The sequence below is a fragment of the Plecotus auritus genome, assembly GCF_963455305.1.
Source record: "Plecotus auritus genome assembly, chromosome: 3".
Lineage (NCBI taxonomy): Eukaryota > Metazoa > Chordata > Mammalia > Chiroptera > Vespertilionidae > Plecotus > Plecotus auritus.
In genome coordinates this window covers 95,944,644-95,961,137 of record NC_137772.1, presented here as the reverse complement: position 1 = coordinate 95,961,137, position 16,494 = coordinate 95,944,644, and the positions used below count along the sequence as shown (strand labels likewise).

Sequence of the window (16,494 nt, the reverse complement as noted above, 5' to 3'; positions counted from 1 at the left end):
TTAAGCCATCTTAAATGTTTCATATAGCTATCATTTATGAATTAAACTGAATCCTATTTGACAACTTTTATACTTTAAACCTATATCAACTTTATAGGATAATATTTACTTTTAATCTACACAAGATCTATAAAGTGATATTTCCTGTATTCATTTGGGGTTTAATGAAATTAAGGATTTATAAATTTCAGTGTGGTATCTTCTTTATTCCTTTTCTTTTTTTTCTGATTGAACCATCATAGTTTTTTCCAGTCTGGCCTTATAGAGAAATTCTCAATTTCTTTGTTCATTTTACTTTCTCTTCTGGAGCTCTTTCAACTCTTATAGAACAGATAACATATTTGTATGAAATATTGCCTGGTTGATTATTCAGTCTATAGTCTTTATTTAATACCTACAGTAGTACTTATGGCACTTTGTTGGGTCTTAATAGAAATTCAAAATCAGGATCACAAGCAATATTTATTAACATTACTCTAGTTGTCTATTGCAAATTATTACAAACCATAGAGGAATTTGAAGTGTGGATAGGATTTCAGTGGGGGGAGGAAATAGTATGAGAAAAAAATATGGAAGTAAAAAAGAACAGGTATATTTAGAGAAAAAACAAGTGTATTCCTGAGTAACGTGGGTCATAACACATACTGAGAGTACTATTAAATGAGCCAAATTGTTCATGACTTTAAGTGCAGGGTTAAGGAATTTAAGCCTTTTTCAGTGGGACTGAAAGGATAACTGACGACATTTTTTACAGAGTGCTGCTCTAGGAAAATTGATCTGGTGGTTGTTATTTGCAGCAAAAGTAGATGTGTTGGAAGGTAATCAGGTTTCCTATTGGGCTATTGCTATAGGTCACATAAGAGATATTAAGAGTTTGGATTAAGATGATAGAAGAAAGAATCATAAGATGATAATGGGAAGAACTGGCAAAATTTAGTGACTAAAGGATATTAGAGGGAAATAAATTTTTATTTCAAATAAAAAGTATTGAAAATAAGTGTGATTTATTAGAGACTGATTCTGTATTTGAATCATGGCTCTACCAGTTATTAGCTAAACCTTAATTTCCTATCTGTTAAATAATTATAGTAGCTCCTATCTCATAAGCTTCTTTGGGGGATTAACTGAAATAATGCAAAATTTGTTTGCCAAATTCTAGAGGATTCCCTCTGCCTCTCTTTTCCTCTTGACCTCAATATTTTCATCCAAAAAACAAGTGAGTTTCATGGACTGAATCAATAAGCAATGTGTTAGGTACAACTTAGGCACAGGAGCACAAGATGAATAAAACGCAGTGCTCACCCTGTTGAACCTAACCATTTTATAGGAAGGTCAGACATATAAACATAGTAGAGTACAGTGTGTTAACTGTAATAGAGGAGCAGAGCAGAACCCAGCGGAAGTGGTGCCTAATTGCCTGGTATGTGTTTGGGATACAGTGAAGGAGTATAAGGAAAGAAGTCTTTTAGTGGTTGATACTTGCCAGTTCAGACTTCAAAACTTTATTTGCAATATGCAAGGGAGAAAATAATAAAGCAGTCAAGGATAACATGAAACACAGGGGCATGAAAGATGATGATCTATTGGAGCAGTTGCAAGTAGTTTGGCATGGCTAGAGCACAGAGTGTACACAGTGTGGTGGTTGAAAGGCAGATGGGGACCAGATCATTAAGGATCTTTGTGTATAATGAAAGAGTCTGGACCCTATTTTTAGGTGATTGGCTATTACTTTTATCAAATACTTTCAGGTAGGGTAATTACATGATTATGTACATTTCATGGCCATAGGATTAGAGGGTGCTACTAATTAGGGAGACTAATTAAAAAATAAGCAGTTATACAACTCTAGTCTGAGAAATGAAGGCTTGAATTAGAGTGATAAGAAATAGAAGATAAATTTCTAGAGAGATGGGAATTTAGTATTGACCAGGGTAGCAACTAAATACTGAGCACTTGCCATGTTTGTATTCTGCTAAGTGGCTTGAAATTTATGGACTCTTTATCTAGGTCTTTGTGACAGTTAAATATGGAGGATAAATAGGAGATATTAAGGATAATATCTAGGTTTTTAGAATAGGTTTTGTGGTTTGGAGAAGAAATAAATTGGATAATAATGTGTCTGAGGGACCTATAGGAAATTTAGTTTATGTCTATCAGGAAGTTGAATACATATGAGAAATGAAAGGGATCTGGTCCCAACACAGATTTGGGAGCCACCAATGTACAGATAGTAACTGAGGCTGAGAGTCCTTTATAGCTATGAAATTTTAAATTATATCTTCATAGCTCATATTTTCTTCACCAGTCTTCAATTGGTGAGATTTTATTTTCCATTTTCCAACAATTATTATTAGTTAAGTCGTGATTCAAGATCCCAGGATGGGGATCACCATGTACCCAGGGCTTCCTTCACCACCCTGGGAGAAGGATGAAGGACAGAGAGGTGTGTGGAGGCAGTTCAGATCTTCTCAGGAATCATGACTTCTGCCTGGTGGTTGTAGCCTAGGCTGACACTCAGGATATGGGACAGGGGTACTTGTACATATACCAGTAACATATACGGAGACATCTCCCCCAGATGGCCAGCAGCTCCCTGTCCAGTTCTGGCTGAGGAAGTGGCTGTCAGAGGGGCAGTCTGGTAGATCTTGATTTTGGCCTTGATGTCTTCTGCACTGTTGCTGACTTCTAAAGATGCCCCTGAAGCTGGTTGGAGCTCAGTGACCCTCAAAAAAGACCAATAAGATTTTTAGGAAGGAAACTATTAAGGGGAAAAAAAGTAACATGCTCCCACCCTTTTTTTTTTTTTGAAGTATTGTATTTTTTTGTATCTCTAGAAGTAGGGTGTATAAACCACAGGGATAACCAAAACAGTTTACCACAATAGGGAAGGAATACATTGAAACTTTTATTATGTACCTATACATTTATACATAATTAATAATTTATAAATAATATTTAAATCTACATATATATATATGTGTGTGTATATATATATATATATATATATATATATATATAGAGAGAGAGAGAGAGAGAGAGAGAGAGAGAGAGAGAGAGAGGGATAACATGCAAATTAGCTGGGATGCTGTAACAGTCACAACCGGCTCAAGAAGAGGTTGCGCACAGATGGGCAGGAGGGGACTGCTTGTGCTGTGAGGCAAGCCATGGATGGCGCAGCCCCAGAGCAGAGAGGCAGGGGGGCGTGCCCAGGCCGCCGCTGCTGGGAGACAGTGTCCCAGCAGGCCCGCCTCTGCGTGTGAGCTGCAGAGGAAACATCTTTTCTACAACTCATTGGCTAAGCTTCCTGTACGCCACTTGCAGCGTTCTTGATAACTTGGGTAATAAGAATCCAAGAAGGTGCTCTAGGGTTTTTCCACCTCCATCCTGGAGGAAAAAATGAAGGTCCACTGCTGGAGGGGCTAAGAAATGTCATATCCTGCCCTAGCCGGTTTGGCTCAGTGGAGCCTCGGCCTGTGGACCACAGGGTCTGGGTTTGATTCTGATCAAGGGCACGTACCTAGGTTACAGGCTCCTCCCTGGCCGGGGCCCAGGTCAGGGCTCATGTAGGAGGCAGCCAATCGAAGTGTCCCTCTCACATTGATGTTTCTCTCTGTCTTTCCCTCTCTCTTCCATGCTCTCTAAAAATCAATGGAAAAATATCCTCAGGTGAGGATAAAAAAAAAAAAAAGAAAGAAAGAAAGAAAGAAAGAAAGAAATGTCTTACCCTATGAAAGAGACATCTTGAAAATGCCTAAAGAAAGTTGTCATTTTTTTTGTGGTGAAGGGACTGGAGTCCGTGTTGATGAAAACACCTTGGCGGCCGACAGTGGTAGCAGCAGCGGGGTGATGGGCGTGGCGCCTTCCCCTGATCAGCCTGCAGAGGGAGGCTAGACTGTGGTTTAGGCCTGCTCCCCACCTAAGCCATCAGTAGGACATCCCCTGAGGGCTCCCAGTCTGTGAGAGGAGGCAGGCTGGGCTGAGCGCCCCCCCCCCCCCACCCAGTGCATGAATTTTGTGCACCGGGCCTCTAGTAAATATATATAATGTCCTAACTTAATTGTATATTCAAAAACTTGAAGGTATGTGATCAGTTTGGAAGCCACTACTCTATACAAGTAATTTTGAATTTCTGTAAGTGAGGACTTAAAATGGAAGGTTTCTATATGTTCCTTGTTTCTTGGATTATCTTGGATACAAAACACAATGAGTACTTATTCCAAAATTTTACATTGTAAACCTAAAAATGTTTCCATTTTATGTAGATTTTGAAGTGTTTTGTTTTTCTTCTGAATATTATATAATTTAAGCTTTGCATTTTTAAGTATTTTCTTTCAGGTAATGATGCTTTCTGTAGTAAATTAAACTCTTGACTAATAAAACTTAGGAACTAAGTAAATTTTCATAGTGAGGGATACTGAAAATGAGTTTGTTTCTGGTATTTTGTGTAAATAGTAATAAGATTTTCCCCTCTAGCCACCTCGTACATCTCATCCTGTAGTGAAGTTTTCCTGTACAGATTGTGAACCAATGGTTATTGACAAATTGCCTTTTGACAAATATGAGTTGGAACCTTCACCACTGACTCAATTTATCCTGGAAAGGAAATCTCCTCAAACATGTTGGCAGGTGAGCTGAACAATTTAAGTTAAATGTTTCTTAAAAAGTTAAATATAATCAATAGTTTATATAAACATTCTGTAAAGGTTTTAACCTTCATAAAAATATGAAGTTTTGCCCTGGCCAATGTGGCTCATTTGGTTGTAACAGTCATCACTAAAAGGTTGTGAGTTCGATTCCTGGTCAGGGCACATACACAGGTTTTGGGTTTAATCCCAATTGGGGCACATCTGGGAGGCAATCAATGTTTCTCTCTCTCTCTCTCTCTCTCTCTCTCTCTCTCTCTCTCTCTCTCTCACTCTCTCACTCCTTTCTCCCTCCATCCCTCCCTCTCTCCCTCTCCCTTTACCTCTCCCTTCCTCTCAAATTCAGTAAAAACGTATCTTCAGGTGAGGATTAAAAAATAATAAGTTTTAACCACTCCTTTTTAACAGGTATATGTGAGCAATAGTGCAAAATATAGTGAACTTGGTCATCCCTTTGGTTACTTGAAAGCCAGTACAGCACTGAACTGTGTCAACTTATTTGTGATGCCTTACAATTACCCAGTCCTCCTTCCCCTCTTAGGTAAGTCATTCTTGTTACATTCTTTATGGCTTAGCATACATAGGAACGTTCTCTGAGTTTTTTATCTGCTAAAAATTAATGAAATGTCTTTAAAATTTTAAACCTGTCAAAGGTTGTTTTATTACATGTTTGTGGTAAATTGAAAGGCAGTGTCAAATCACCTTTGAGTCAACAATTTATGAAGGTATTATATTTTAAATTTTTTAATTAAATATTTTAGCCCTGGCCAGGTGGCTCAGTTGGTTGGAGCCTTGTCCTGTAGACCAAAAGGTTGTGGGTTTGATTCCCGGTCAGGACATATACCCAGGTTCTAGGGTTCGATGCCCGGTTGGGGCTCATATAGGAGGCAACTGATCAGTGTTTCTCTCTCTTGCTGTCTCTCTCTAAAATCAATAAACATGTCCTTGGGTGAGGATTTAAAAAAATTAAATATTCTAATTCTTTAAGTTAGATTAAATTTAAGTTAGATTGCTTACATAGTTAGAATTAGTAACATAGGCTTTGTATTTGGTAAATAAGACATTTTGTGAAGCATAGTCATAAAATATGAGTGTATTTTCTTGTAAGAATTTATCTTAATTTTCACTTGGCAGGTATTTTTATTTTTAAAAAAAATTAACTTGCTCCAAAATCCTAATATATAAAAAGCCAGGAGTCATCACGACTGAAACAACTGGGCGGATGGCCAAACATGGGGTGACCAGGCCGGTGGGGGGGGGCGGTGGGGCAGTGAGGGACAACCAAACCACTGAACAGCAGGCTGTGTGGGAAGTTAGGGGCGATCAGGCCGGTGGGGAGGGGGCAGTTGGGGGCGACCAGGCTGGCAGGCAGGTGAGCAGTTAGGAGCCAGCAGTCCAGGATTGGGATTGGGCCTAAACCGCCTGTTGGACATCCCTCAAGGGGTCCCGGATTGGAGAGGGTGCAGGCTGGGCTGAGGGGACCCCCCCCCCTTCGCTCCCCCCCCCCCCCCATGCACAAATTTCGTGCAATGGACCTTTAGTAATATGATAAAAGCCTAAAGTTAGTTTATGGAGACCATCTGTCTATAATTTTTGAGGTGTACTCTTGGAGAAGACTAATTTTCCTTTATGAAATTATTCAGATTTTGTAGTCAAAATATTAGTAGGTATATTTTATAGAAAACACTTTGCACACTTCTTTTCTCAAATTTGTTTCATGTCTAGGTCTATATAGGGTAGAATTTTTCCTTGTGTGTTTCCTGATTCCTCCTTGATGTAAATCTATACCATGATTGGCTTTTTTTTTTTTTCATTTTTAAAACGTTATTACTAATTGAAAATTTCAGAACCAAAAATTTTACCACTTTTATTAAAAGCTTATATCTCACGTTACTCTTCCTCTTATAAATAAGAAAACAGACTAAACTGACCTGCTTTTCATCTAGTAATGATAGTTTGTTTACATTATACATTTATAGATGACTTGTTTAAAGTACATAAAGCAAAACCAACATTGAAATGGAGACAGTCATTCGAAAGTTATTTGAAGACAATGCCTCCCTACTACCTTGGGGTAAGAATATTATTGTTAAAAATAGAACTTGTTATTAAGTTTTATATTATGCTTATACTTTATTGCATTACACACTTCTATTTAATGCTCTTATAGATTAAATGTCATGAAAATTGTGTTTACAAATGACCAATATAAATACAGTGGGAGCCGAAACCGGTTTGGCTCAGTGGATAGAGTGTCGGCCTGAGGACTGAAAGGTCCCAGGTTCGATTCCGGTGAAGGGCACGTACCTTGGTTGCGGGCACATCCCCAGTAGGAGGTGTGCAGGAGGCAGCTGATCGATGTTTCTCTCTCATCAATGTTTCTAACTCTCTATCCCTCTCCCTTCCTCTCTGTAAAATATCAATAAAATATATTTAAAAAATAAAATAAAATAAATAAATACAGTGGAATAGAAATGTTTCATGACTTGCAAAATGATAATGATGATGATCATGAATATATACAATGCTTATCCTGTGCCTGGTACTTATCCTAAGCACTTTACAGGTATTAATCTTATTTAATTTATATAGTAATCTTCTGAGGTAGGAATGATCATTGTTCCTGTTTCATAGATGAGGAAACTAAGGCACTAAAATATTAAGTTGTCTAAGGCTACCTTGCAAATATATGGGGCACTGGAATTCAATCCCAGGCAGTCTGGCTTTAGAATTTAGGTTTTTAATCTCAATTGTTGTACTCTGTTTTCTAATTGCCATTTCAGAATTATTTCTCTCTACAGGTACAAAATTATTTTGTTTCATTAGTTCCTAAATCTTCATAAATATGTTTTTAGGTTAAGATAAGTATATATTCTCATAGGACCATATATTTTTAGAACCGTTCATAGTAGATAAGACCAATAATGTATATATTATTAAGCATACTTTATTTTATGAAAAGTAACTTCTTTAGACATTACTTCTGCTTTTAATTCAGGAATATTATAGCATTTGACTATAACTGATCTTTGTAAATGGTTTCTCATAAGAACATTAATTTCTTGAACTTTAAAAATAATATTTTATAGTTTTAAGTGATAAGTTTATGAGTGGCTAGCACATAATGCCTGCCTAATAAGAGAGTGAAAGGAAGAAACACTTTGAATATCAAATGTTACATATGTTGACTCATTTACATTTCATAGCAACCCGAGGATTTAGCCAAAGCTACATGGATATTAAATATCAGAGCTGGGATTTGATTCTAGTTTTACACAAAGGCTTACACACTTTCTAATATGTTAGTGAATTATCATCCTTTTTCTGTCTGTATTCCATTCAAATATGCTAGACACTCCTGCTAGTGATATTTTTCATTGTACAAAGTGGTTTCAATTGGTCTCTCGTTACAATTAAATATTATTTCATTATATCACATCCATAGTAAATATTAGACTTTTTTTCCTCCTCCTCATTTTTCCTTCAGAGCTTCTTTCTGTGTTTCTTTTCTTTTTCAGCCCAGCTAATGATAATGGTCAGAATGATTAACACCTACTCAATGTTTACTGTGTGCCAGTTGCTTTTATAAGTGCTTCACATGTATTGATTAATTTAAAACCATGACAACCATGTGAAGTAGATACTATTATTGTCATTTACAAATGAGAAAAACTACGGCATAGAGAGGTTATATAACCTGGTATAGTGTTACAAAGCTAGTGAGTGGTTAAGTTACACCCACACAGTTTCCCAAAGTAGAAATCTATTTCCTTTGACTCCTTTTCATCTACTACCCAAGTTCTACCAAATCTATTCTGCAGTGTCTCCTGCCATTTCTTTCAAATTTACTATCTCCAGGGATACTAAGAAGTTCAGAACTTCACCTTTTCTCACCCTGGGTGTTATTGTTATAGTCTCTAATCCCTTTACTAGTATTTCAAACTGCCTTTCATACCACTGACAAACATTTTACTGAAATACAAATATGTTGTTACTCTCTTATTAAAGAAAAGGAGAAATTTGGGGGGCAGAAATTTTCAAAACTGACATAACACATCTAGCCGTAAATTTCTGACAAGTGATGGTTGTTGTTTTTTTGCCTATAGCCTCTGAGGAAAGCTGTTAGAATGATGGGAGCACCAAATCTCATAGCAGACAGTATGGAATATGGACTAAGTTACAGTGTCATTTCATACCTCAAAAAATTGAGTCAACAGGTAATGTTAAGAAATAGAGCCATTACATATTTTGAATGGTTTTTAAGATGGTTAGCAGACCAGATATTAGTTCTTGATAGTTCTAAAAGAATTTCATTATATTACTATATTACATTTTAAGATCACATATATCATATATCCATTATTCTGTCTCAAGTACATGGTATGCTATGATTTGAAATGTTAATTTCAAATAATAATTCTTGGTTTATGAAATGGCTTCCTAGACTTTCTCTATGTGAATAGTCTTTGTTTTGAGAATTTATGTTAGAAAGTTGTTTTTCTTGGATAAAATATCAGTTTCTTTTGTTTTGTGCTTTAAAACCTATCGTGTTTCTTTTTTTTTTTTTCTTTCAAAATGGTAGTTTATTTTGAAATGTTTGTAAGAGATACTGAATTTTGTTATTTGGGGCATAAATCACATTAACAGATACTATGGTAGTTCAGCAATAGAGTTTATCTGACTGCCAAGTTATTACTGTCATATAAAATACAACATTTTCCCAGTACTTCTGCCATCTCTACTTTAACTGCTACCAGTAATTGAAATGCAGGTTGTAAAGAGTCAAAATAATGGTATTTGCTTTCCAGTGAAAAATTACCTCATCATTTGCTGTATGTATGAACATTAGTTATATGCTAATGTCTTTAAGTAAATATTGATGCAATGATTATTTTCTAATTTTATATCACCTCTGAATTAGAAATACATATTTTCATTTAGGGCATCTTTACATTTCATGGTTTAAGTATAGTAGGTATTAATAAATACAATTAGCCCAGCTGATGTGGCTCCATGGATTAAGCATAGTCCCATGCACCTTGAGTTCACCAGTTCGATTCCCGGTCAGGACACAGGTGCTGGTTGCGGACTCAATCCTTGGTAGGGGGCATGCAGGAGGCAGCTGATGGATGTTTCTCTCTCATCAGTGTTTCCATCTCTCTTCCTCTCTCTAAAAAAATCAATAAAAACATTTTTTTTAATTAAATAAGTAAATACAATTAAAGTTGTGTTTGTTCACCCTGCTCCAAAAGGTTATAATAATGATTTAAAATCATAAGACATTGTTTAAACTATGTTTAATTTACCAAGTACTTGACATAAAGTATGTCACTTGAGATTTCAATTTCTTATATACTTTTTAAATATATAAACGTTTAGTTTATAGAATTAAAACTGTAGTATTTAATTTACCAATTTATATTATATCAAGATAATTCTTGTTTGTTTTTTACTGTAGGCCAAAATAGAATCTGATCGAGTCATTGGATCTGTAGGCAAAAAAGTAGTACAGGAAACTGGAATTAAAGTTCGAAGCCGATCACATGGTTTATCAATGGCCTATAGAAAAGATTTTCAACAGCTCCTCCAGGGAATTTCAGAGGATGTTCCTCATAGACTGCTGGACCTGAACATGAAAGAATACACTGGGTTCCAAGTTGCTTTGCTCAATAAGGTAATAGTTACATGAATTTAGTACTGCTCTAGTTATATTCTGTTACATTATTGAATATAGATAAAATTTTCTATTAACTGAAACTGTTTGTCCAAATTTTCGGAAGTACTTTTTATGCCTCTGCAGAATAATGATCATTATACTTCAATTGAATAATTGAATTTTAGAATTAAAACAAACAGCCCTGGCTGTTCTCAATTGGTTGGGCATCTTCCTGTGCACTGAAAGATTGCCAGTTTGATTCCTAGTCAGGCACATGCATGGGTTGTGGTCTCAATCCCCCCCTACATCTCCACCCCCGGTGGAGAGCATGCAGGAGGCAGCCAATTGATGTTGCACTCTCACATTGATGTTTCTCTCTCTCTCCCTCTCCCTTACTCTCTAAAAATCAATAACTATTCTTTTTTTAAAAAACATTTTTTTATTGATTTTTTTACAGAGAGGAAGGGAGAGGGATAGAGAGTTAGAAACATCGATGAGAGAGAAATATCGATCAGCTGTCCCCTGCACACCCCTTACTGGGGATGTGCCCGCAACCAAGGTACCTGCCCTTGACTGGAATTGAACCCGGGACCCCTCAGTCCGTAGGCCAACATTCTATCCACTGAGCCAAACCGGCCAGGGCAATAACTATTAAAAAAATAAAATACTGTCCATGGTGAGTGAATGAATGTATTAACAAAAAGTAAACCAACCCATTTATTTTATAAGTTAGTAAACAGAGGCTTAGAGATTGCTTAAAATTATATAGCTAATGGTAGAGTCACTGTAATTTGGTACTTATGACCTTGGGTCCACAGTGTGATCCTAAAATGCTTTATGAATACTTGTTATTAAAAAGGTCTAATTCCAGCAGCTTTTTTTTTTTTTTTTTTTTTTTAAAGCTGATTCTAAAATTCATATGGAAGTCTAAAGGTACTAGAATAGTTAAAACAATTTTGGAAATGAATAAAGTTGGACAACTTGCACTATCTAATTTTAAAAATTCCTGTGACGCTAAAGTGATCAGCAGTTTGTGTTGTTGGCATAAGGATAAACATATAGATCAATGGAACAGAATATAGTCTAGAAGTAGTCCCTCACACAAATAGTCAATTTTTAACAAGGTGCCAAATAATTCAGTAGATGAGAATATAATCCTTTCAACAGGTAGCACTAGAAAAATTGGATATCCATCTTCTATAATAATAAAAGTGGAATATGCTAATTAGGCCGGGTGTCCTTCTGACGACCTTCCAGATGAAGCCACGGCAGGCGGCGGAGCCGAAGTGAGGCCGAGGCCAAGGCAGCCACCACGGTGCAGGGGTCAAGACAGAGGCAGCCACCACAGCAGCAGGGGCCGAGCCCCTTGCACGAATTTTGTGCATCAGGCTTTTAGTATTCAAAATAATTAACTTGACCCTTACCTAACATTACTTGAAGTGATCATGGTCTTAAGTGTAAGAACTAAAACTGTAAACTGAAAGAAAACTAGAGAAAGTCATCATGAACTTGGGTCATAGATCATGGAAGAGTTCTAAAATACAAAACAAAAAGCACTTGATAAATTGAACTTCATTGAAATTATTAATTCAAATGAAACTTTGAAATATTAAAAGGAACTTATAACCTGGGAGCAAAGCACATATTGAATAAAGAACTTAATATCAAAATCCTTAAAGAACTCATAGAACCCAATAATAAAGAGATAAACATCCCCATAAAAAAAGGACAAATATTTGAATAGATACTTCACCAGGTAAGATACACAAACTTGAACAAGCACATGAAAAGACAGTCAACCTTATTGATCATAGGGAAATTAAAACCATAATGAGGTCCCACTTTACACCCACTAGAATGGCTAAAATGTAAAAGACTGAAAAATGTCAAGTGTTGGTGAGGATGTAGAGCAACTGGAACTCTCATATATATATGATACTAATGTATATAATATATATGTTACATATATGTTGTTTATATGGCAATTGTAGGTATCTACTTAAGAGAAATGGGTAGATACTATTATTGATAATACTCCAAAACTCTAAACAGTCCATTGTTGATCAACTGGTGAATGGATAAAAGACATGGCATATCCATATAATGAAATACTACTTTACTGTGATAAAAAGGAATAGACTACTGATACATGAACAACATGGATGAATCTCAAAAGCATCATGCTAAGTGAAAGAAGCCAGATAGAAAATTTTAGATATTGCAAAATTCCATTTATAAAATGGAATGTACAGAGACAGAAAGCAGATAAGTTGTTGCCTGGGGCTAATAATAGGGATTGACTACAAATGGGCACAAGGAACTTTCTGAAATGATGGAAGTATTTTAAAACTGGATTGTGGTGATTATTTCACAACTATAAATTTACTAATACTCATCGAACTGTATACTTAAATAGGTAGTTGTATAGCATATACATTATACATCAAAGCATAAGATAAAATCTTGGAAGTCTTTAAAATTTGGGTGTTTACTTCTTTTAATCAGAAAATATAATAAAATCTTGAGTTGGATGTAATTTTGAGATGATTTGGTTGAGCTCACTACCAAGTTTTTATCTTTTGGTTCTCAAAACAGTACTTAAAGATTGCATCACAACTTTATTCTGTTTTTTAAGGTAATTAGTTAACTTATATATATTATTTCAAACCTATGTGCAAGGTAGAGATTTTAGTCTCTTAATTCTATATTTATAAATAACTTTTGTCTTTGAATATTTTCAATAGGATTTAAAGCCACAGACATTTAGAAATGCGTATGACATACCTAGACGGAATCTTTTGGATCACTTAACAAGAATGAGATTTAATCTCATGAAGAGCACCCGAAGATTTCTTAAAGGACAGGATGAAGGTTAGATCATTATTTTAATATTGGTATTTTTCTCTTTATATTAAAACACAATAGGGTAATACTGTAACTCTTAAAGAATTCTTGCACAATTCTCATTGTAAATTCAAACAAGTAAAAAGTCATCCCTGATTCTCTACATTTCTTTCTGCCTTCATTATAGAATTTGCCCCAAATTCTATTCCCCAGATGTAACCACCTTTGTTAACAGCTTAGTTTCCTTTCTTGATTTTTCATCCATTTACATATGCAGACACATATACAAACTTGAGTTATTTTATTACGTTACTAGTAGCCCTGCGCACGAATCCGTGCACCAGTAGCTCGCAGTAGCTCACTGCTGCCCTCCAGTAGCTCTCCGCCCACTGCCCCGCCCTCCTGTAGCTCCCTCCACCCCCCCCCCCCCCGCACCCCTCCCATAGCTTGCTGCCCTGCCCCCTCCTGTAGCTCTCCGCAGCCTGCTTGTAGCTCACTGCCCCACCCTCCTGCTGATCTGGTTGTTACACAGTCGGTCATTACGCTTCACGGCATAACAACCATTTTATTACATCTTTATTATATAGGATACCAATATCTGATGGCTTAACTCTGGGTGGCCAATAATTGTCAAATTCTAATATTTCCTTCAACCATATGCATGGCACTTGCATATCAAGTCAGATGAAAATTTAACCTTTTGCTATCTTTGATGTAAGCATTCTACTATAGATATATATAAAAAAAGGGTTATGTATGTGATTTTTCTGTAAATTCTGCTGTAATTAAATTGTGTATATTTGGAATAGAGTAGAAGAGACATTCCTTTTCATGGTAAGGTTATAAATTGCTGATTTTATGCACTGAAATTAGCTGCAATATTTTTGTTTTGTTTAGAAGATAAAATCAATGATTTTAAACTTTATTTTAAAAATTTCAGAGTTTTATGTCACAATATTTATAATGGCAACACATTAATAATTTAGAGTATGTGGTAAGAGAAGACTGCCTAAAATAACAAACACCAGGTAGCATCTATAATAATAAAAGCGTAATATGCTAATTAGACCAGATGACCTTCCAGACGAAGCTGGGGCTGCAAGGGAAGCCCGAGTCCTGGGTGCCTGCCAGTGACCAGAGGGAAGCCCAGGTCCTGGGTGCCAGAGGGAAGCCAGTGTCGGCAGCCAAGGAGGAAGAAAGAGGAAGGCCTACTCTTGTACGAATTTCGTGCATCAGACCTCTAGTTCATATATAAGAAGATAACGTGTTAACTAGAACAGGTGTTAGTAATGTTAACTTTTGTTGTTGCTTTATTTTGTTCGAAAAGATCAAGTACACAGTGTTCCTATAGCACAAATGGGGAATTACCAGGAATATCTCAAGCAAGTACCTTCTCCACTAAGAGAACTTGATCCTGATCAGCCTCGAAGGTTACATACATTTGGCAACCCTTTTAAGCTGGATAAAAAGGTAAATTTGAAATATTCCATTATATAATTCGTTTGTGCTAGGTACTGTGAATTTAAAGTAAGCTAAAGCTATTTTCCTGGTAGAGTACCTAATAAATGTCAACATAATTAAATAGAATTGTTTTTATGGAAATTGGAATTAGTTGTGCCATTTAAAAACTGAATATAAATCCAAGGAAATTATGTATTTTATTATAGGGTATGATGATAGATGAAGCAGATGAATTTGTGGCTGGACCTCAAAATAAACATAAACGACCTGGAGAACCAAATATGCAAGGGATCCCTAAAAGACGTCGCTGTATGTCTCCACTGCTAAGAGGCAGACAACAGAATCCAGTTGTGAACAATCATATTGGAGGAAAAGGACCACCTATACCTATGACTCAAGCACAGCCAGATCTTATTAAACCCCTTCCTCTTCATAAAAGTAAGAGTTTAAAACAACATCAACAACAAAAACATTATTTGCTGCTTTTTGGTTCTTCAAAGAAGAGATTTTTAAATAGATTATAGAAAAAACTGATAAAGTCTAAGAGCTTCTAGAGATGTTAATATATATTCTAAATTGGCATGTAATTAATTTTGTGTGCCTTTTTTTAATTAATGTCTTGTTGAACATTTTATATTTTCATTATGCTTTATTAGTGTTTAAAATCTAAAACAGCGGTCGCCAACTGGTGGTCTGTGAGTTCCGAAAGGTTGGTGACCACTGATCTAAAATATTGTTTGCAAATTTTAAGTATTTTAAAATAATAGTTTTAAAGGGGTATTATCAATATCCATAGAAAGATGGTTTTCAATTTCAGTTTAATGCAGGCAATTATTAAATACCTGTGCTATTTAGATATAGCAGTGATCAAGATAGTGATTTCTGCTTTCACTTATAATTCATGAGGAAAGAAAGTCATTGGACATTTCATTAGAAGTGTGGTGAAAGGGAAGTCAAGTATGTTGTGGACATATTTGGCATGAGAACTTTTAACTTTGTATATAGGCTTAAGGCACTTTACTAGGGAGTTGTTTAAACCAACACTTGGAGGGTGAATGGAATTAGTTAACTAAAGCTGTGCATTTGCCTGTGCTAGAGGAGTAGTCTAAGAAGTGTATTCGGTAGCCCTAACGCAGTGGTTGGCAAACTCATTAGTCAACAGAGCCAAATATCAACAGTACAACGATTGAAATTTCTTTTGAGAACCAAATTTTTTAAACTTAAACTTCTTCTAACGCCACTTCTTCAAAATAGACTCGCCCAGGCCATGGTATTTTGTGGAAGAGCCACACTCAAGGAGCCAAAGAGCCGCATGTGGCTCATGAGCCACAGTTTGCCGACCACGGCCCTAATGGATTTGGCTCAGTAGATGGAGCGTTGGCCTGCAGATTGAAGGGTCCCGGGTTTAATTCCAGTCAGGGCATGTGCCTTGGTTGCGAGCACATCCCAGTAGGGGGTGTGCAAGAAGCAGCTAATCAATGTTTCTCTCTCTTCGATGTTTCTAATTCTCTGTCCCTCTCCCTTCCTCTCTGAAAAATCAGTGAAATACATATTTAAAAGAAAAGAAGAAGAGTTATACGATAAAGAGAACATAGAAGGAACTGAAAATTTTAGTATAGCAAGGTGTTGGGAATGAGATAAGATGAAAACTGAAGGTTAGGCAGAAGTCAGATCATGGAGGGCCTTCGGAAGCCATTGTAAAGGTTTTAGACTTTATTCTAAGGACATTGAGAATCTACTGAAAGGTTTAAAGATGTAGTAGTGACCAGATATGATTAGCATTTTGTAAAGACTATGAAATGTGTGGAATTTTATCAGGGAAGAATAAGAATGGATGTAGGGAACCCTTAATGAATTGATGGATTTATTAATTATAGGTAGTGATTATTC

The 16,494-nt window shown here is 36.1% G+C and overlaps 1 protein-coding gene across 4 annotated transcripts in view; it reads left to right on the top strand.

The window, feature by feature from the left end:
• INTS6 (integrator complex subunit 6) overlaps positions 1-16,494 on the top strand; it is a 104,383-nt gene that overhangs the window by 68,337 nt on the left and 19,552 nt on the right. For all 4 annotated transcript variants that reach the window (XM_080662904.1, XM_080662905.1, XM_080662906.1 and 1 more), the window contains 8 exons: positions 4,474-4,626; positions 5,052-5,184; positions 6,623-6,717; positions 8,750-8,860; positions 10,102-10,317; positions 13,044-13,170; positions 14,471-14,613; positions 14,811-15,042. In XM_080662904.1, coding sequence (XP_080519030.1) covers positions 4,474-4,626; positions 5,052-5,184; positions 6,623-6,717; positions 8,750-8,860; positions 10,102-10,317; positions 13,044-13,170; positions 14,471-14,613; positions 14,811-15,042 — 1,210 coding nt within the window. The remainder of the gene's footprint in view (positions 1-4,473; positions 4,627-5,051; positions 5,185-6,622; positions 6,718-8,749; positions 8,861-10,101; positions 10,318-13,043; positions 13,171-14,470; positions 14,614-14,810; positions 15,043-16,494) is intronic.